The sequence below is a fragment of the Haemorhous mexicanus genome, chromosome 1 (genome assembly GCF_027477595.1).
Source record: "Haemorhous mexicanus isolate bHaeMex1 chromosome 1, bHaeMex1.pri, whole genome shotgun sequence".
Taxonomy (NCBI): domain Eukaryota; kingdom Metazoa; phylum Chordata; class Aves; order Passeriformes; family Fringillidae; genus Haemorhous; species Haemorhous mexicanus.
This window is the reverse complement of record NC_082341.1, coordinates 133,037,831-133,059,243: the sequence shown is the minus strand read 5'-3', so window position 1 is coordinate 133,059,243 and position 21,413 is coordinate 133,037,831. Positions and strand designations below refer to the sequence as shown.

The following is a 21,413-nucleotide window of genomic DNA, read 5'->3' as shown; positions in this document are numbered from 1 at the left end:
GGGGCTGGGCGCTGCTGCCGCCGGAGCTTCGCCTGGCCTCCTCCCTCCCGGGCTTGCCACATCGGCACCGCCGTTTCGAGAGGGCGCTTCGCGGAGCGGGAGGGAGCCCAGCGCGGGGAGATGGAGCCCCGGTGCTGCCGCCGCCGCCGCCCCCCGGGACTCGCGCTCCGCCAGGGCCGCTGCTGCCACTGCCAGGACGGAGAGAGCGGCCCCGCTGCCGTCTAACGCCGCAGCCCCGGCGGCGCGGCCGAGGCGGGAGGCGGCGCGGAGGCCGCCCCGGCCCCTCCGCCCGCCGGGCGGCGGCGAAGCGCGGCCCCCTCCTCCCCCCCCTCCCCGCCGCCACTTCCCCGCCCCCGCCCGGCCCTTGGCCGGGCTCGGCAGCCGGGCCATGGCGGGGCGATGAGGGAACGGCCGCCCCTGCCCGCAGGCTGCGTGGGGAGGCAGGGAGCGAAGGGGCTGCGCGGCTCGGCGGCGCTGGAGCCGGGCGGCGGGGCGGGGGGATGCTGGGCGCGGGGGCCGCGGCGCTGCAGCTCCTCTCCCGGGCCGTGAAGCAGGCGGCGGCGCAGAGCGCCCGGCAAGACCTGGGCCGCTGGCTGTCCCGAGCCGCCGGGACGGCGGCGGGAGGCGGCGGCAGCGGAGACACCATCGGCTTCGTCCCGGCGGAGGCGGCGGGGGCCGGCGGGCTGCTGCTGGGGCCCTGCGCGGACCAGGACGGGCTGCCGCCCGCGGAGCTGCTGCTCTGCCAGCTGCCTGAGTCGGGCGGCGGCGGGCATGGGTTGGCCGAGGCCCGGGGCTGGCGCTGCTCTTGCTGCCTGCTGGGCACCTGCTGGTGCAAGAGCTGCCTCAGCCTATGCGTCCTGGCCGCTGTCTGCTTCGCCTCGCTGGCCCTGGTGCGCCAGTACCTGCGGGACCTGCTGCTCTGGGCCGAGAGCCTGGACAGCCTGGCCGGCGTGCTGCTTTTCACCGTGGGCTTCATCGTCGTGTCCTTCCCGTGCGGCTGGGGCTACATCCTGCTCAACGTGGCCGCCGGCTACCTCTACGGCTTCGTGCTGGGCATGGGGCTGATGGTGTTCGGTGTCCTCGTCGGCACCTTTGTCGCCCACGTGGCCTGCAAGCGGCTGTTGGCCCGCTGGGCACGGGCCAGGATCCAGGGCAGCGGGACGCTCAGTGCCATCGTCCGTGTCGTGGAGGGTGGCAGCGGCCTCAAGGTGGTGTTTCTGTCGCGGCTGACGCTCATCCCCTTCGGGCTGCAGAACGCCGTCTTCGCGGTGAGTCCCTGCCTGGGCTATGCGGCCAAGGAAGACAAGTGCTGGAAGGATGTCTTTCGGCAGAGTGGCTGCTGGTTTTGGTAGAGGTTGCTTCCTTTCCTGGGAACAAGCCGTGGTTTCTCTCTCTTTTAACAGCAGTAAAAACAACCCTCTCTGCCTGCTCTTAGTGCCTGCAGAGGGACACGGGCAGATTTTTGAGATGCCTTGCTCACTGGCATTGTGTTAGAGTTGCTCTCTTGTCTTTCTAAACTATATCCTAGTGTTAGAATCACCGAGGTGCCGCATAGCAAAATCTGTGGATAACTCAACAGTTATGATGTGTCTCTGCTTTTAAAGTGATACACTTTAAAACATGGCAAGAGTTGAAGAAAACTCTTGCCAGGTCTTCCTAAACTACTTAATATAAGTAATCATATTGGAAAAAAAGAAGTAGATTAAAATTCTGTTTTCAGTGTGGTTGGTGTTTGTACCGCGCATCTGGCAAATCTATACAGGATGTTAAGTCCATGCACGCAAGACAGGTTGCAGGTTTTGGGCAGAGCAGCATGTAGCCTCAGACCTGAAAAAGGACTGTACTCTGGAGTGGCACTGAAAGTTAGTTTAAACTTGAGTCTGGAAAAGGGTCAGTCTTGCTTTTCTTTCTACTTTCAGGTGAAGATTGGTACATTCATTTGGTCTCTGATCATCATAAAGGAAAAAAGTAAAGAACGTGGAGTTTGTTTTAGTATTGTGTTGCTTATGGCAATTTCAGATGCTCTTTCTTCCTGAGTACTTTGTCTGAAGGATTTGGTTTTGGCTGTGTTATGCCTTAGTTGTATCTACTAACTTGGTGAAGTCAAAACAAAACAAACTGGATTGTGAAATACATTAAATGTTATCAGTAACTTGTATATTCTTTAACACAAGTGACTATCTAAACACATGTTTTGGCCTGCCACTTTCTTGTAGCCCACCCTGCCTGCATTCCTGATCCTGTACCCTTCTGAAGCATTTGCTTAATTTTGACAGAATGATCTGGCTGCAATTAGTCGGTCACCGAATACCAAATTTTTTTTTTAAGTAAAATTTAATCCATGCAATTTTGGGGTGTAACATCCACACCAAATATTTTAAATTGCTGTATATAAAACTGTGTGTACTGGAGCATTCATTTCCAGAGCTGTAATTTCCATCCATAAGAACTGTAGCAACTTGTAATTTCTTTTTAAGAAATCCTTTAACCATTTTCTTGTTAAGAATGAGAAACTGAACAGCTGAACCATTGCTGTTTTATTTGTTAACCTATATTACTGCAGGCTTATATTACGTATATTACTGAAGAGGCTTAGACCTGTCCAGCTGGGAGAGCCGAGTCCCTCCTGGAGCCCAAGGTCCAGTGTTGAAGATGAAGCTTCTGCTGTGCTGTGACCCTCCTAAAGTGGGGAGAGCTGTTGTGCTCTGGTTGTTCACAGCTTTGGAAAACCACTTGGAGTAGTCAGCAGATGATATAGAGTAGTATTGGATCTGAACAACAGACCAGAGAATTACCGAGTTAAAATTATTTCCTTCCTGGCATAACCCTTCTGTTGGAAACATAATTCAGCAGAGTATTTGGGCCAGTTCAATATTAAAATTTTGCTGTAAATCATTGTGGTTTGTATTCTCCATATTCTGCAGGCTAAATAATTTTCTTTCCAAGTGGATGGTTTCAGTGTTAAAATAATAGATAGGAAATGAGATGAAACCAGATGCTTGAGTTATGCCAAGTAACTTGGATTTTTTTTGCTAATTTTAGTTTGGTTGTGTTTATTACTCCTGATTTACTACTTAATATCATAGTCAAATAATGCACAGTGTATACTCAATTTTTCGCTGAGAACATTTAGTATGAGCTACTAGATCACCAAAAAATGATGCATACAAATCTAGGAATTCAAGAGATTTTCTCATCTTGAGTCAGATTTAAGTTACATAAAAAATACAGTTTTCTGCCTACACAGACCAAGCTGTCATTTCCTTGAAATCTCCTCATTTGAAAACTTAACACTTGTTTTAAGTTAAAAATGCATTTACCCATGCTAGCAACTTCAGCAATGAATTTTAAAAGGATTAATTTTTAAACAACAGTGAACTTAAGAAAAAGTGCACATCTTTAACTTTCCAGTGGTCTTGTCTGTGTGTGTTTTCTATGTGGCTATTTTAAAGCAAACTAGAGATACTGAGAATACTTAAATGAGAGAGAAGGAAGGAAGTGACACATGAGGCTCGGGGAAAGGCATAACCTTGATGTGAGCAGGGTCATCTGCAGGGCTGGGATTAAATGATTTCTACAAGCACTTGTTCGGTGGCATGTACCATCTGCTGAGGGCTTTTGGGAGGTTGACTTGTAGGGGTGTAGAGAAAGATGGAAGAACTTCTTAGGTTTTGATTAGTGAGGGAATCATATCAATCAAAACAGCACAAGAAGAAAATTAACACAAATTCCTTAGCGTCTCACCAGCCAGATGTGAAGATCTTGCTTCTTGAAAGGTCGTTCTGCTGGTAGCAGAGGGGTGAGATAATGCATTTGCTTGCCTTTCTGGAATATAGCACTTGCTAGCTGAAAGTATGTTTGTATTTCTCTTTTAAGTTTTGGGTAATTGTCACTCCTGATGCCAGAGTGGCCTGGGCTGCTGGGGTGGGTTGATAGCTCTTATTGATGTGTTTGCCCATGCACAGCTCTCTCGCCTTGCCAGCTCTGGAGTGTTTTGAAGGCAGGTCTGTAAGGAGGTCTGGTATGCAGGTTATCATCTCCTTCCCACGAGTTTGTTCTCGGAGTGAGATTTGTGCAACCTGGTTGTTTGTAGTGCCACATGTAGGTTAGATGAGATTTCATACTTCCCCTCACCTCTTTAAGGGGAATATTGCATGAAAGAAATAATCTGATTAAAAAAATCTTAGTGTTCAAGTGTGTACCTCTGGGTTCAGAAATGCATACAATGAAGTCAGACTTGAAGAAATGGTACCTGCTTTGCAAGAACATGCACACTGCTTCTTCTGTTTGTTGGAAAGTTGGCAGCTGGTTTGGTTTTTGTATTACTGGGTTTTTTTTTTTTAGGGGGTGGTGTTGGCTATTTTTTTTGGTGGGAGGGTGGGGCAGCGGTGCAGGAAGAGGTGTTTCTGGGGATTTTTGTTTTGGGCTTTTTTTTTTTTTGAGGAAAAAGTTCCAGAGTTATCCTTTGCCCTTGGTCACAAAGCCTACCTGATCTGAAACACAGGAATTTGTAAACTGAGGGAAGAGAAATTCCCTGCAATCCCTAAAGGCGTGAGAGCCCGCAGCTAAGTCTTGACAGAAGCATTTATTCCTTGACAGTGCTGAACCAAAGGTGTCAGCTGCAAAAAATGCACAAGTCTTCCATGGGACAAAGCTCACCCAAGGCTTAGTGGTGGGGGGGGGGGGGGGGGGGAGTTCTGGCAGTTGTTATCAGTTTGATTAGGTAGTTCTTAATTGTATTTGAATATAATTTAAATGTGTTTCTGTTATGGCCCATAACACAATTGCATCCATTTGTTTGGGATTTCAGGGTTAATTTTTGCTGGCTTGAACTTCACCAGAAAAAGAGCCCTGGTAGGCTCTGTTAGGCAGCCTGGCCATGCAGATAGCAGTTTGGCAGGTTCATAGAACAGGTAACGTTCCTGGAAAGAAAAGTATGGAAAGCTGGAAGTTTTATTGATGATTTCTCAAGTTTCTTAGGCAAGGATACTGCCCACTTCCTGTGCATTCTGGGGAAAGGGATGCCACTGTAGCTCTAAACCTACAGTTCAGTTAAAAGGCCATCTCAGAAATTTTTTCACCCTCTCCTTAGCTTTCATTACAGTGGGAAGCACAAGCTGCAATTAAGTGTATCCACTGGGGCAGTCTCCCCTTCATTTGGAAACAATCTCTCTCATGACTTAGGAGGTTCAGTTGTTTCAGGACTCATCCAGGTGTGCAGACATGTTGTTCTGCAACTGAAATGTCCTTAATACATCTACAGAAATGAGAGAGGTGCCAGGAGTGTTAAAGCAATCTTTGGGAAGTTTCCCAGTTCCATTAGATGTAATGATAGCGTCCCACTTAGCAAATCTTGCCTCGACGTTAGTATTTCAGAAATTTTTAATAGCAGCTCCTTCATTCCCTTGGCAATATGGGAACTTTGGACTATGCATTCTTATTACATGGCCCAGATTACAACAATACTTTTGAAAGTATTGGTCAAATGTCAAGTTCTGGCATAATTATGTAATCCTTTTTCATTATAAATCTAAATTAATCTTGTCTAGAGAAGGAAATATAATATTTGTGGTGCTGGTATATATTTCAGTCTGTGGGAAGTATAATATGCAGCGTGAAGTTTGGAAATGGCTTATTGGATCTTGTTCCAGTGAATTATTTTTAATCTTTATGCTTCGTTGCATTCTGCTCCTCCATTGCCCTTCCTCCCAAAAACTTTCCACTGATGATGGTTAGAGCTCTGAGAATTCAGCACTGTGACTTTCACAGTAACTAAAGTTTATTTTAAGAATAGCATGATGAAATGAGTAACGTTGCTGCTATTCTTTGGTCTTCAACATTGTACAAAACTGGCAAGGTCAATAATTTCCATGTAGGCTCTCAGTGTTAGAGCTGTTCTTAATTAGATCTCTGTTATTATCAACTGAATTATCTGGAAACTGTGTTGGACTACTTGTTTTCAAAGTCATAGTTTTCATACTCATTTTAAATCTAGTTTCTTCTTGTTTTCTTTTTTCTTGTGTAAATATCTCATGACACTTGCCTTTAATATTTCCTAATGGCTGCTGATGCTAATTTAGCTGGTACTGTGTACTTTATTCCCATGTAAGCTTGTAGGTCCACCTCTTGACTCAGAACAGAAACTTCACAGCAAAGAGAAGAAAATACCAAAGTATTCTTAGTGTTTTCTCCAAAGAAATTAATAAAACCTATAGCTATGTGCACTATTTTGTTCACTAATTGAAGCGAGATGCAAAATACTCATATATATATATATATATAAATGATACTCATATATAATGATACTCATATCAGTATGGATATAGATGGATATTGCTCCTAGGGAATCACTGAAAGACATGTGTATCTTAATAAGCTCATAACTTGCTCTGCCTAGACCAGTTGTATCTGCCATTCTGTTTACGTGGATCCTGTTTAAAACAGTGACATTTTGAACAATTATCTCTTGTATTATTTGCCACATACATAAAATGCAAAACAGATTGTTGTGTTAGACTTTCACATTTGATAAAATAATTTCTTCTCATAAATCCAAGGACTCTGTTCACCAGTTAAAAATAAATATCTTCAGTGAAGAGGCTAATTGTACCCCTAGTTACTGACTGTTGCACAGAGATGTTGCATAATGTAAGGTGAAAAGAAATCAAACCTAGTAACTTTAAAAAGGCCAGATGAAAACTAGATAAATGTTGAATCATTCTGTTATCTTTCCCTGTGCATGAATCAAAGTTTCAGTGAAGGAATATAGGATATTCTTTCATGATTTTGCAGGGATGGTTATGGGAAGTGGTAGTCTGGTTGCTTGTACACATAGATTGTGTTGGAGCTGCTTTTGATTTCTTACTCTTTCTTTTTACTCAGATTACAGATTTATCACTACCCAACTACCTGATGGCTTCTTCACTTGGGCTGCTTCCTACTCAGCTCCTGAACTCGTACTTGGGCACTACCTTGCGCACGATGGAGGACGTGATTGCAGAACAAAGTGTTAGTGGCTATTTTGTATTTGGTTTACAGGTCAGTTAAAATAACTGCTTTCATAGACCTTGGTAGTGGCGCTGTCTATCTCTGTTTGATTTCTGTTGATTGCTAGATACCCAGAAAAATGGATTCCCAGTGTACTGATTTCTTTAGATTTTGTTTTTAGCTCTGAGAAAAGTGTAATTATCTCACACCTCACCATAACACAAATCAGTGTTCTCTTTTTCTGATACGGTTTTCGGTAAGTTTTCTTCACTTGTTGTCCTAGGGTGACTATGATGCTTGTATCCCCAGTCATCTGTTCCATTTATGTTGGATATTAAGTTCTGCCCATTTAAGACTGATTCTGAGAGCAAAGGGGGGGAAAGAAATGTGCAGTTTGTTTTTAAGAACTGCACTTGCTCCCCGCAATTGTCCCATGGATTGTGTTGTCTGCAGCACAGACAGAGGGAAAGAGCTCTCCTTTGCTTTTAGTTAGTTTTTTTTTTAGCTAGCTGAGGCAGAGAAGTTCCCCGGATTATGGCTTTTCTTTTTCTTGGAACTGATTGGCCCGGCTCTGGACTGAAAATCCAGAAAAACACTTGCCTTCTTGGATAATCTGCTGAATTTTAGACTTGTCGAACCACCCCTACGCAAAAGATTGTGTGTATGTAGACCCAGGACCTGTGCACTTTTCACTGTTAGCACTCAGCATACCCATTTTGCATATATATTCAGGATATTAAAAATGCTATTTCACTAATGCCTAAATCAGAATATCCTAATTTTACAAGTGAGTAAATTAATGACCTTTACATGACCTTAGCTCTTGAAATAATTTATCAGTAAATTTTGGGTGTAAGCCTTAGGTGTGACACCATTATGAGCATAGAGGTTATGGGTATTTCTGAATTATATTATATATTAGAACCTCCTCTGATGGTGGCATTACTTTAAGCTGTGTTTGACTAACAATTACCATGGTTTGCAGACTTCCATTAGGTACTGCAGTTATTTCTGTTTCTCAGGTTTTACAGTCATAAAGCTGATATTTAACAATGCTAACATAGAAGACTAAGTCTAGGACCATTTTAAACGTACCTTCCTCCTTTGCCCTGAAATTTGTGCATTTTCAAATAGAACTATTTCTACTGAATAGGAATAGAAGCTATATAATTTATAGCTTTCACGAAATGTGGTTAAAATGCCTTTGTAAGTGTGGCGTAGATAGTCTTGATAGATCAAAGAGAAAATAAATGGTTTCTTGATCAACTGTTATTTTAGTCATGAAATGTTATTTCCAGGGTAGTAGTTTTTAGTGGTCTTTTCCTTTTTTCCCCCCATTTATATATTTATTATTTTTTTAATTGACATTGACTCTCCTTTGCAGATTATATAGGTTGTAACATAACTGTTGCTCAGGAAAGTGGTAGCTGCATAGCCTGAATGTTTTAAAAGGAGTACTAACCTCCTTGAGACAAGTCCTTGGGATGTGACTGAATAACTGAAGGGGAGGCCTTTAGTGGAGAAATTATTTGCATTTTCCCACTGTCTCTCAGGCATCTGCTGAGTGCTTTGCCTGGATGAGCCTTGATGGGACTTGGATTTAGTAAATAGCTTTGAAAATACTTCACATTTCATGGTTGTCTATGTATATTTTTTTTTCATTATTTATCTAGGGAACTAGGTTACTGGTAGCAATATTTCTAAAAGCAAATTTAAATATCTGGGTACGCTTCTAGAATAGAAATTTTCTTATCTATTAAAAAATTAGTGTCTGTAGTATCATTGTGAATCTTACATTAGCCAGCTTTTGAAGTGTGTAACATAAATTGATGAGGAATGTCATTTTCACCCCAAGGGTAGTCAAGCACTGGAGCAGAGCATCCAAAGAAGTGGTGAAATATCTATCCTTTTACAGTTTTCGAGACCTGACTGGACAAAAGTTCTGTTCTGTTCTGAACTGATCTTACAGCCAGCCCTGCTCTGAGCAGCTGGTTGGGCTGGAGACTGTCAGGATGCCTTCCAGTTGCAGTTGTCATACTTGTCAGTTGTCTTAGTGATATTCCAGCACTGTCTGCCATGCTGACAGGTGTTTTAAGCAATAGTACTCAATGTTAAAGAAAGCAGCCCTACAGTTAGTAATGAAGTTCAGGTTTTAGACTCAGAACTCTAGGTTCTGTTGTAAGTAATAGAACTTCTTTGCCTTTTCGAATAGAAGCTCCAGATTCCAGCTAGTTAACATTCTTTTAAAAAGGCAGAGGAACTCTCTTCTTTCAAAGGGACTCTCACTATGAGACACCTTGATTTTTATTTGAAGATTTTTATCTTTTTTTTTTCCTAAGGAGGATCTCAGCTAAAAACTTCACTGTTGTTTTATTGAAGAGACAAGGTGAAAGGATTGCTTTTTAACAAGTATACGGAGTTCAAGAGAAAGAAAGAAACTAATATTTTCAATGTATATAAATATTTTAAGTTCTGTGTGATACCCATGTTCTGATATGCTGGTTGCATTGTTAGCATATGTAGATTTAGAGATACTCAGGGGCTAAGTGCATCTCCCTTCCAGTGTCTTGCCTGTGAAGCTTTGAGTCAACAGATGCTTTCATGAATCTTTACATTGACAGCTTTTTGTTTCATTCAGATCAGTTGCTTTGTATTCATTCCCACAGCCTGTGGAGTCTATAACACTCTTGTTTTATTTGCAGATTGTCATAAGCATAGGACTCTCATTTTATGTCGTTCACCGGGCTCAAGTGGAGCTCAATGCAGCGATTGTAGCGTGTGAAATGGAAATGAAGACATCGCTTGTTAAAGACACTCAGCCAAGCATCAATGGCTCAACCACATACTGCAACAAGAGGACAGTAGCATTCTCTGGAGGGGGTGTCAATATTGTATGATTTCAAGTATTAGTGACTAAGTAAGGTTTTGTGAACCTGAGCTAAAAATATATTGAACCTTGCCTAGAAATATCTATGGACAATTGAAATGGATTTAAAAAAAATTACAAGTGATTACAGGTTGTACTGTGGCACAAACCAACTGACCAGCTCTTTAATTGCACATAGGGTGACTTCTAGCAAGACAAGGAAGATGGCAAAGTAACTTAAGATGTAAATGCAAATTTGGCTGCACCTTTGGTCATTTATTATGCCTGTCATGGCCTGTAATCTGCACTTTAAGTAGGTTTTTTTTCCTTTGCTCCTATAAAGTGAGAAATGCTTCTATAAAGAAAAAAAGTAGCACAGAGGTAAATATTTTTCTGCTTAGCATTATTTATAAGGCTAAATAATTATATACAGTAGAATTTTATTACTGATAAAGGTGAATGAGAAAGTATACAATTCAATGTATGTTAATCTTGAATGTGCTTTTGCTTAGGAATTGCTTCCAGAACTTGGAGTGTATTATTTAGCTAATGATGGGACCATTTGGCTTTTTCTTCATTTTTTTATTTAAAAAAAATAGAACCCTATATAAAGTTTTGGTTGAATGTATTTTTCTAAGTCATTACAAATGTTGCAGAGCCATGCAAATGTATTCACACAAGCTTAAATCCTACATTGTGGGACTGAAGTGCTCTTAAATTACATTTTAAGTTACACTGTGTAATATGCAAAGTACAAGGGAAAATGCAGAAGTTAGATTGCAATGACTATTTGAATGACACTTAATTGGTTTTGCCACCTTGGTGATTGTAACAAAGGGCTGTTCCACATTAGTCCTATATATGATATTTTTAATTGTTAAAGGGATGAAGTTTTTCAGCTCACATGACTGCATGTTGTAAGGCTTCTAGAACAGGGATCTTAATCTCTGCTCTAAACAGAAGGATGGGATATTAGCAGTACTAATTTTACAAGAAGGTGGCCTTTATTTTGTAAGTGAATCCCCTCTCCCTTTAAAAAGCTTTAAAAATTCACTTTGGTTGGCACATCTTTTGTACTAGTTTTACATTTTTTAAAAGATGCAATCTATTACAAATTTCATTAGCGTGAAGAAACGAAAACTAGAGGTTCTCCTTGGAAAAAGAAATAATCCAGTAATGGAGAGGACAGCAATGTCTCTGAGACTCAGGAATTCTGACTCCATTTTTGCAAGACAACACTATATTGGATACTGCTCCTTTTACGCCTGTTGGGGACTGTTTTTCACTGCATTAAATAGACTGGATAACCTGGTGGTAACTTGTATGTGTGTCTAAAAGAAAAACAACAATAATGCCTGAACACAATGTTCTGTATGTGTGAGTTTCATGTAGATATACATACCAATGTTCAATGGCTCAAACACACACAAGTCATCTGATACAAAAATAATGTAAAGTATGGCTTCTTTTGTAGTTATTTTGTGTGAGTTTTTAAGGATGCTTTCAGTCTTCAAAATTTTGAGTTATTTTCTAACAGTACAACTGTGCCTCCTTTTTGTAAGGTTGGTTGTAGGGTCCCAGCATTTTTGTCTTGAGAATAGTGGGTCTTCAAGGCCATTGGGAAGCAGAGATGTGAGAGCCTCTAACAGCCTTACTGAGAGGATGTGCAGCACTCGCGTAACCCAAGATCTGCGCGTTCCTTCCTAGTGGGAGTTCCATTTTGTTCCTCAAATCCGTATCCTTCGCTGATTGCTGTTCTTGGGTCCTGCGACCTAAAGAACTGAACTAGTTCAATGAAAGCAACAAAGTTCAGATTGTCTCCTTTCTGTTGTTTACGGGCTTGGTTTTGGTTTCTTTTTTGGTTGGGTTATGTTTTGATTTGTTTTTTTGTTTTGGGGGGTTGTTTTGGGTTTTTTGGGGGTTTTTTGATTTTTGTTTTGGTTTCACTTGGTTTTGGCTTTAGTTTTGATTGGTTGGTTGGTTTTTGAAAAGGCAATCTGTATCTACCTGGAAGTGTTCATTTACACATCTCTGCCTCTGACAGCTCCTGTGTGAAAACAAGAGAGCCAGATAACTTTTTGATGGCGTTATTTGTCATCATGGTATAATTGAGTCCTTTCTTAACTAAAGGGTTTTTTTTGTTTGTTTGTTTCTTGTGAAGAACAGTCCTTCAGTGAACTGATCTGAACTTTGCTCTATCTTGCCAAATGAACAATAGTGTTTTGAAGAGGGTAGCTCTTTCTTTGCATTTTTTAACTAACTTAAGGTTGCGTTGATTATTTGAAACATTTCCCAAATATGTATTTTGAAGTGCTTTTATTTCCATGACATTTTGTAACCAGAGTAACTTCACTATGTGAACACTTTTGTAGTATGGAATTAGTTCTTAAGACTTTTGCATTTTGCTTGATACTTGTAATATTTGTGTACAAGTTAATGGGAAATGTGCATTAAAAGGAACTTTTCTGTACCATGCCAATCATAATTTTATACAATAAATTCACTCAAATTTCTTTAAAGGAATATGTATTAACTCTTTAAGTTGCTATGACATTGTTGGAAAGAAGGTGCAGTGGAGTCTCATCTTTAAGCAGCCATTCAAAGGTAATTGTCTGCGTCAAAGGAGAAACTTTAAGGATGAATTCCTTGGGTGGGGATTTAGTGACAAGGGAAATAGACTCAATTTTTACTTTCATTTAAATAAATACATGCTTAATTCTATTAGGTACTTTAAAGGTTTGGTATTTGCAGCTGCCTTTTTGATAGAATAAGCATACATGTGCTTATAAGAAACCTACTACAAAACTGCAAGAGGATTGGTATTTCTGAACATAACAGTAGCAAAAGTGATGTAATTTTTTTTTTTTTTTAAGATAGTCTCCCTACGTAGTCTAGTTAAAACCCACAAAGCGCTGAATCTAGTTTAAACAGTATGTGGCAAGTCACCTTCAAGAATATTTTCTGCGTTGTCATGATGGGGACATTTCTGCTTTTTGTATATGAAAGATACCTAAAGGGCAGGTCATAAAAAAAGACTCTCAGCTGCATGGCAGCAGTTTTTCTTCTGCCTTGTGGTAAGTGCAATTGTGCAGTAAATTTGTCAAAATTTAACTTTAAACTAAGAATCTGTGAGAAAATCCTTTTTTTAGTCCCAGAGCTTTATATATTATTTTCATACTGATTTTTGCACAATAACTTGGGCAAGCATTGCTGAGGCCAAGTTTGAAGAATAGAAACTGCTCTTAGATTGTGTGTGGCTTTTGTTCCATACCGGATCCTCTGCGTTCATTTTCAGCTTTCCACCTCAGTCAAAATTCAATTTAAATTTTGATGACTGAGATAACTGGAGTCATCAGTTGTCTTGCAAATAATCTAGGATACGATGCTTAAGATGAAATATAAAAGTGTTCCCGTTCACACTGTGGTCATTTTTAATGGCGCAAGTAAAGAACTTGGGTAGCTCTGTGACAGACTTTCTCACAATAATTCAAAGCTGGCACTAGTCCTGTCTGTGTGAGATGATGGTTTGGGCACGAGGGGATACAAATCGATTGCAGATGGGGGGCTGATGCAAATTTTGGCTGTGCTGTGCAAAGCGGCTTGTCTCTGTCCTCTCCAGTCCTGGAGAATCAGTGATGTGCCTGGCAGCACAGGGGCAATGAGTCTAACAAATTCTTTCTTCATGGACATTAGCATTTGTCTTGCACTACCCTGCTGTATTGATTTTTAATTTATATTAATTTATTAGTGATAAGTAGCAAGAAGTCGAGTCTGCGGTGTCAATCCTGTCCCTTTCCTACTACAATATATTATCCTGGTGTACTGCTAAACTTAAAATTACATTTTAATGAAGTCCTAAGTTCATTAGTGTAAGTCCTCCTTGCTAGCCAAGTGACTAATATATAGTTGGTTGGCTCTGGATTCTCAATTCATTTGGGAAATTAGCTGGGCCAGATTTGCTGTTGTGAGGGTGAAAAGTCCTCTAACTTTCCTTCTAATTATTTAGAGCTTCAGATGCATTGCTAAAGAAATTAACAGAATAGGCTTAATGTACTGGGGGTTCTGCTTTGCTTTAGAACAAAAGTCATTAGCGAGGTAGCGGAAGGGTTTGTTCTGCCTGGTCCTAAGACTTGAATATTAGGTGCCATCCTTTTTGGAAGACAATGTTTCCAAGATGTAGCCCACATAAGCTTATGTCAGTCGAGGTTATAAAGGACTATAAAACTTGGATATTCAGTTAGTGTGACAAGTCTTTTTAGGTCATGCAATCTCCAGCCTAGCACAGTTTGGCATTGGTGAGTGTAGGGCATTGCTTCCCATCCTTCCTCTGCAGGAGGAGGAATTTAGAGAGCTGCAAGTTGTTCAAGCTGAAGGGGAAGAAATAATCATCTGGGCACAGTGGACACAGTTTGAAGAGTTAAATTAACCATAATGTTGTCAGATCTTTGAATACACCTAAGTGCCTTGGTTTTGTAATTGCTACATCCTTTGGCAACTTCTGCATCTTACCAGGGCAGGGCAGCCGGGTAGCCTTGCCTAGGGGCAGGTCAGCATTTTCTTTTCTAAAGAATTCTAGCATGCTTTGACTTTTAGACCTCTTAACTTCTGAAATAATCTTCTGCTGACTTTTCTGTAAATTAGAAAGGTTTAGTTTGTCCTAATAACAGGGTAAGATCACCTGGGATACAAATCTGTGTACCGAGTGCTGTTCCTGCATGTGTGTGAGCTCCCTTTGCTGAATGTGAGGTGTTTCCCTCTGTTCCCTGTAAGCTGCAACTGTTCCCCTTAAAGTCTGTGGGTGGGTGGGAGGAAGGACGGAAAGGCCTGCGGTGATGAACTGTTCTAATAACAAATTTTCCCTGTGCTTTAGAAACTTGATTGCTTACGATCACAAATATTCTGCATTTAATGTGAGAAATGGTAGGTGGTGAGAGGAATAGACTAATGAATTCTCTGATTTTTGTGAGGGAGTAGGAATTTGCTTGAATAGATTATGAAGTACCCAGATGATAGAGGGTTGGTTTTGGTTGGACTTTTGGGGGTGGAGAGGGGTGGGGGTGGTACTACTGGAAGTAAATAACACTGAAATGGCAACAGTATGAAGCTTTAAACCTTGACTTTTTATGACTGTTCCAGGTGTCTTTTATAGTTATGGGGGATAGTGCCTCAGAAGAAGCTGGAGTAAACACTCAGAGTGTATCTCAGATTCTGGAGAGCTCCTGGATGCACACCTCTGCCCCCAGAACCTGCTTTTTTAATTTGAGCTAGAGAGGTGCAAACCAGAAGTAATGGCTAAATCTCATCAAAAGTGGGACATTTATTGCTGCCCTTTTGATGTCTTATGCTGCAGCAGCACATGGCAGATGGTTTGCCTGCCTGAAAGGCTTCGTTTTTGCCTTGCTCTGCTTTGCCTGGCACAGGTGGTGGCTGGGGGAGGAAGAGCTCTGCACTTGCCATTTGCTTTTCCACCAGCTGGGGAGGCAGAGATTGCTGAGCTGAAGCCAGAGTTTGCTCTTTCATCCCCAAACCATTGTGAGTAACTTCCTTTCCCTGTGATTTTAAGAAACAAAGAAAGAAATTACAAAACCAAACCAAAATAAATTATAATTTTAAAAAAGCCCCCAAACACTGCCACCCAAGAAAGCTTCAGAACTGGTAAAATTGATAAATTAATATTCTATATATTCTCCCATGGATGTAAATTGAGGTACAAAATTATGCTTTTTCTGTTCAGACAGCTGTAGTAATTTCTTCCACTTAGAGCAGCTCCTGTGTGAGGTTCTGCAGTCAGTGAGCTTGTCAGGGACTAGTGCTGTGGTAGCCGTGCAAGGATTTCCTTGCAGCTGACATTGGACAGAATCACAGATTTCTGACCATTCTCATGTGGCGCTGAATTTCAGGGTTTCACAGCTGTGGAAAACCATAGCCATGTGCACATGTGCAGCTCCAAGCTCATATAGATTGGTGCTTTAGAAGCATTTTGTGTTGCATTTGTGTTGTGTTCTGTGGGAAGGCTGCAGTGGTTGTAACACAATGTGTGTCTTCCCAGGTTTTAACCAGAGCAAAGTTGATTTTTGTGCAGTGAGTTGAAATGTATTTCTCTGACTACAGCATGCCTCTTTCCCCCTGCCCCCACAGCAGCCCCAGCAGTTACTCAGATGTTGTACAGTTATCATTTAGTTTGCAGTCAAGTAGAGGACTCTGCTATGTATACATGCTGGTCCATCGTTAAGCAGGTTTTTTTTTAGTGGCTGTCTCCTTTCAGCTGAGGAATCTATCCATCTTTTTTCCACCTACTTCACTCAGTCTAATGACAGACATTCTTCTTGCAAGGGATGCTTCCTTTAATTAAGTTGGGTTGGTAGTGTTCTTTCAAACAAGCTTGGAGGTGGGAAAATGGCAGGGTCTGGAGAAATAACTCTGAGCTCCTCAGAGCCCTGGCATTTGCAATGGAGAAAAGTCCTGTAGTAATGAGTTTCAAAAATGTTTCCATAAAGAAGCAGTTTGAGAATTTAAAATTTAGAGGAGGAAGGGGAAAGTTGCAGTTAGTGAAAAGAATATTAGTATACTTAGCAAGAGGTAAAAACCCTGGCAGTTATAATTAGAGGACTTTATTCTCTCCTTTTCAGTGAGTCATTCCATAAAGAATAGATTAAATGTATTTTTTAAATCCTTTTTACTTGTTAAAACACAAATAGAAAAAGGAAAGGGAGTCACAGAAGAATGTATTAACAAAGCAGAAAATGCAGACTCGTACAGATTACTGAATATTAACCTTGAGAGAAGGCAGATATTTTCTTTTTTAAGTGCCAGGTATGTTGGTACAAATCTACTTTTCTTCATTATATCTGCTCTGATAAACAGAGGTAAAAAGGTAGCCATGTAGTGAAGCATGGGTAGATTTGTATCACATGGATTATATTCCCTTGGGGAAAGGTCCTTGAGTATTTAGTCTTTGGAGTTATGTACAGAGCAGAAGTATCTGGTGTTCTCTTCCTATGCTCCACATTGTGTATGAGCCACTTCAGTGTCTCAGAATTGGCCAAATGTGTAGCTGTGATACTGTGGCATAAGCCTGAGCAAATAATCCCTCCCCCTTAGCAGCAACTCAAACCAGCTTAGAGCTAGATAAAGGAAAGCTGGGAGATGCACCTGCACTTTCTGGTAATGGATATCATTGGCCATAATGATATTTACAATGTTTGAGGTACCTCTGATGGAAGCCCTTTACAGGTGTACTGCAATTACCTAAATAAGAGATGAGTTTTCTCCTAAAAATAAAAAAAAAAAAAACCAAAAAAACCCCCAAACTACCTCTTATTTTCCCTTATATTGAAGAATTAACATAACCAAGTTGGGAACTTCTGCCTTGAACAAATGGCATCATTTTGACCAGCTGAAGCTCCAGAGGAGCAGTTTGCCTCCAGATTTTAGCATTATAGAGTAATGAAGATTGGAAAGGATATCTAGTCTAGCCCTGGCTGAGTTAGATCTGCTCTTCTGAGGGCAGTATATGGTTGAGGCTTAAATATCTCCAAGGGTGGAGGATCCAGAGGCCTGAGTGACCTGGTCCAATCTTTGACCAACGTTATAGTGAAAGAATTTTTCCTAATACTTGGTTGGATTTTCTTGTGTTGCAGTTTGTGTCCATTGCTTCTGTTACTGAACAACTCTGGGAAGGTTCTGGTCCTGTCTTCTCTTCCTGTCCATAAGGTAGTCAAAGACAGCAGCTGAGTGGAAGCTGGGGGCTACAACTCCCTCAGAGGCACTTCTGCTATGTAGGAGCCCAGCAGCAATGAGCAGGAGATGCTGGTGGGAGGCTGGTGCTGGGGGCTCGGGTACAGCGACCAGGGAAGAGAGCAGAAGTGCAAAAGGTCATGTTCTTACATTGAGCCCTGCAGGTTGAAGAAATGCACAACTCCTTGGATTTGTTGCTTCTCTGTGATTGTCATGATGTGCATGCACTGTGCATATTTCTGTTGCAAAAGAGTTATTTGTGCATGAAGATCATGGATGAGGAGAAAGGCATCTCCAAATGCTGACCTGGCTAAGTTATAGCTGGAGAACAAAGAGAATATGAAATCCCAAGTGACATCTCAGACTAATTTTGTTTTTATTCTGCTGCTGAATATGCATTTTTGCCATTTCACGCAGTAGCTTATTAGATACATCCCCAAAACTTGTATTTTTGAATTGTTGTATTTAAATGCTTTAATTAAGTATCTATATCATATATGGTTCGATTCCAAGATTTTCTCTTAAATACCATAGTAATTATTAGAGTGTACTTTTCAAACTGTCAGCTTAAAGTAATATTGGTAAAAATATCAGCTATTCAGAGCAGAGTGTTTTTCTTCCTAGAGGTATCTACAATAATGACAATTAAGACAAATGTCCAAACACTTGCAAATAAATGTTTTAAGTACAGTGAAATTACTGTGAGTCATTTTCAGATTCATGCTGCCTTGGCAACTGTTTTATTTTTCCTGTTTTGTAATGGTAGTGGGTATTTAACAGTAGCAGTGCAACAGTAAATGCTGTCAACACAAGAGAAGGAAATAATTTGTCTGAACTTCTCACAGAAGTTATACTATATTCTATTATGTATAATAAGTATTAGATACCCAGAAAGCAGTTTCTCTAAAGTAGCTTGGTGCTTAAAAGATGCCTGAAGCCATGTGCTAAGGGTCTCCAAAGCATTTCAGCACTCCATTCCACAGAACACTTCTGGTGTTTTCCAGTGTTTTTAAGGGCCCTTTAGTGACCTGCTGGCTCTGTATTACTCAGTCCAGTGTTTGGAGAGGCACAAGAGGATCAGAATGAGAGTGCTGTGGTATCTTCTGCAAAGCAGCAATTCCCTGATCCTGATTCCCACTGATTTCTGAACTTGTCAGCTTTTGGGGATCTTCACTCATGATGAATCAAGATACTGTGATAAATGTGTCATGCCTCTTGGAGAGGTACAGTCTCTTGTTAAGTTGCCTCAGGCATGCTTCCCTCTACTTTGGAACTAAAGAATTAGGATTTTATGTACTTTTCTTGAAATTTTGCTGAACCCTAATCTACCTAGATGTTGTCATCTAAATGCAGACTGCAGAACAAGCTCAGAAGTACACTAAAATAAATCACAACTGAAGGCTGTAACTGTATTGAAATATTGGACAGTGAACCAGACCTGCCCCCTACCATCATCTTAAATTACTCAACCTAAATCATATGGAGGATGTTAGCTGGAGCTGCAATGCGATTCAAAGTAAAAGCACTGCTTGCTATATATGGTTTCACTTTGCTTTAGAGATCCCTCAGCATATGTCTGAGATGATCCTGAAGAAAGTAGTGCTGACACATTTTGCTTGTACTCTTTGTACTACGTACAGGAAGAGAGAGGAGGCGTGGAACAAAGAGGTCAGGAAACTGGTTGCTCGTATATGTGTGTGCATATCTACACACACACACACACATATATATGAATATATATATTCATATATATATACATTATACATATATGCAGATTAAATAGGCTCACAGCTTTGTGATCTCAGGCACACAGACATTCTGGACTTCAGAGTCCGTTTCTTCTTAATCTGAGCAAAGCACCTCAGCAACAGTGCAGTTTCAATCCATGAAACAATTTTGCACGCAGGGTTTTGTGGAACACTGTGTCTGTGTGCTTGCAGGTCAAAAAGCACTAAAAGCACTTCTCAAAATCTTGTCCTTGCAAAACCAGCCTGAAAGTCTGGTCTCTGAGAGTCATTCTGTGAAACTAACTGAGATGCTACGCTAGTTTGTTGCAGGGAGGAACACCAAGAAACCATGCTGCTAATTCAGAAGTCTGCTGCTTGCACGAATATTCTTCAGCTGCTATTTGGAGAAGCTGAAATTTGCAATAAAAATTAGTATCAATAAGAAAGGTTTATTATCTTGTGTCAATATTATTACAGTATTAACTTCACATTGATTCCAAGAACTCTGTGTTATATTTAGATTTGTATCCTCTGACGTATGCTGAACAGTTTCAGGATTTAATAATAAATTAAAATACAGATGGCACCCACTCTGGAACTAGATGGATTATCTCATTGTAAGATACTGGAACTGGAGAAGGTAAAAGCAAAACTAGTTGTATTTTATAATTTCAGTATAATTTAATCTTATATAAATTTAAGGTTTTATATCAGTATGTTCATATATATGCATTAAAAAATATGCATAATCATATGGATTAAATCTCTAGCTCTTACTTAAGTAATCTCCAACTTTCTTAAAGGCTTAAGAATATGCTTAGATGAAGAAATCAATATGCTAAATATTTCAAACTGGAAGGATGAGAGAGAACTCCCCCACTGTATCTGACATCCTCCCTTTGCTCTGGTTAACCAAAAAAACCCCCTAATTTTCCAAGTGTATTCATGTGTTCAAGGGTTTTAGATCTCAAAATTCTAATAGAATGCAGAAAAACTGCTTAAAAGTTTCCCTCTACAATCATCTTCATTGGTGGCAAATAAAATCAACACATATTTAGTCAATAGTAATAAAAAAGAGTAATAGAAAATAATCCTCTGTCATGCCCTTCATCTATCCTCTCCTTTGAATACATGGAGGAAATTCCAGGTAGCATTTCTGGAAAATTTTAAGGTCTCACTTAAAAATAATGAGGTCTGAACTCAGCAGAGAGGTCTGTATAGCAAGGTAAGTTCCTGCATCTTCACAGAACAATGGCTAAATAAAGTAGTGCAGTATTCCCCTAAGAAAAGTCTTTTCTTAAATTAAACATTTTTACTCATTTTACTATCAGAATAATATTCACTGGAGAAAACTGCTTACTAAATTATAAAATATATGGTGTTACATTGTAGGTTACAGAAAGTTAATCTCTTGAAGAACAGTATGTTATAATCTAGATCAGAATAAATAAAAGAAAAATGTTCACTGAAAATATAAGGAAGTTTTTAGGTGGCATGGAAGCAGACAGGCAGCTTTTTGTACAGCACTTATTTTGAACATCTTTCTCTTTCCCGTTTTCCTATTTTCAAAATGGATTCTTTGTATTGGCAAGGTCAATATCTGGTTTTAGGTGTGGGGTTTTTTTGGTTTTTTTAAAGGAATAGTGATTTCTGAGGGTTAGGAATGTTTTAAAACTCCCGTGACAGCAGGAGTTGTTCCTATCTCTTCAGTGGAGCTGCTTCTCCTCGGCAGTTTGTTTTCCTTTTGTAATGCTGTTTACCTGACTTTCACTTGAAGCAGGAGAAAAGGCAAAGATCTGGTCTGCTGCCACATGCACATTTGCCTGTAGCAAGAAAACAACCTGATTCAAAACTGACAGTGGGGGTTTATTAAAGGGGTTGCTTTGGGATAGAAAACTGCTTTATATTTTATCTGTATTCTTTATGTTAGCCTGACCTATTTGTGTGCACATCAGTAACCATCTCTCTTTAGAATTAAAATTAAAACTCTGTCTTGTTAGGAGCTTCCTCATATTGATAGCTGAGTTTGGCTACTTAACAGGAGAGATTGATTAGTGTGCTCAGGATAAGGAGTTATAGCACACAGTTTGTAGTCT

The 21,413-nt window shown here is 40.5% G+C and overlaps 1 protein-coding gene across 1 annotated transcript; it reads left to right on the top strand.

Moving 5' to 3' along the window:
• The first annotated feature begins 499 nt into the window (after window positions 1-499).
• Window positions 500-12,376, top strand: TMEM64 (transmembrane protein 64). Its single transcript, XM_059863446.1, has 3 exons — window positions 500-1,268; window positions 6,883-7,038; window positions 9,690-12,376. Exons 1-3 carry the CDS (start codon window positions 501-503, stop codon window positions 9,882-9,884), a joined length of 1,119 nt encoding a protein of 372 aa, XP_059719429.1. The 5' UTR covers window position 500; the 3' UTR covers window positions 9,885-12,376.
• The last annotated feature ends 9,037 nt before the right edge of the window (window positions 12,377-21,413 follow it).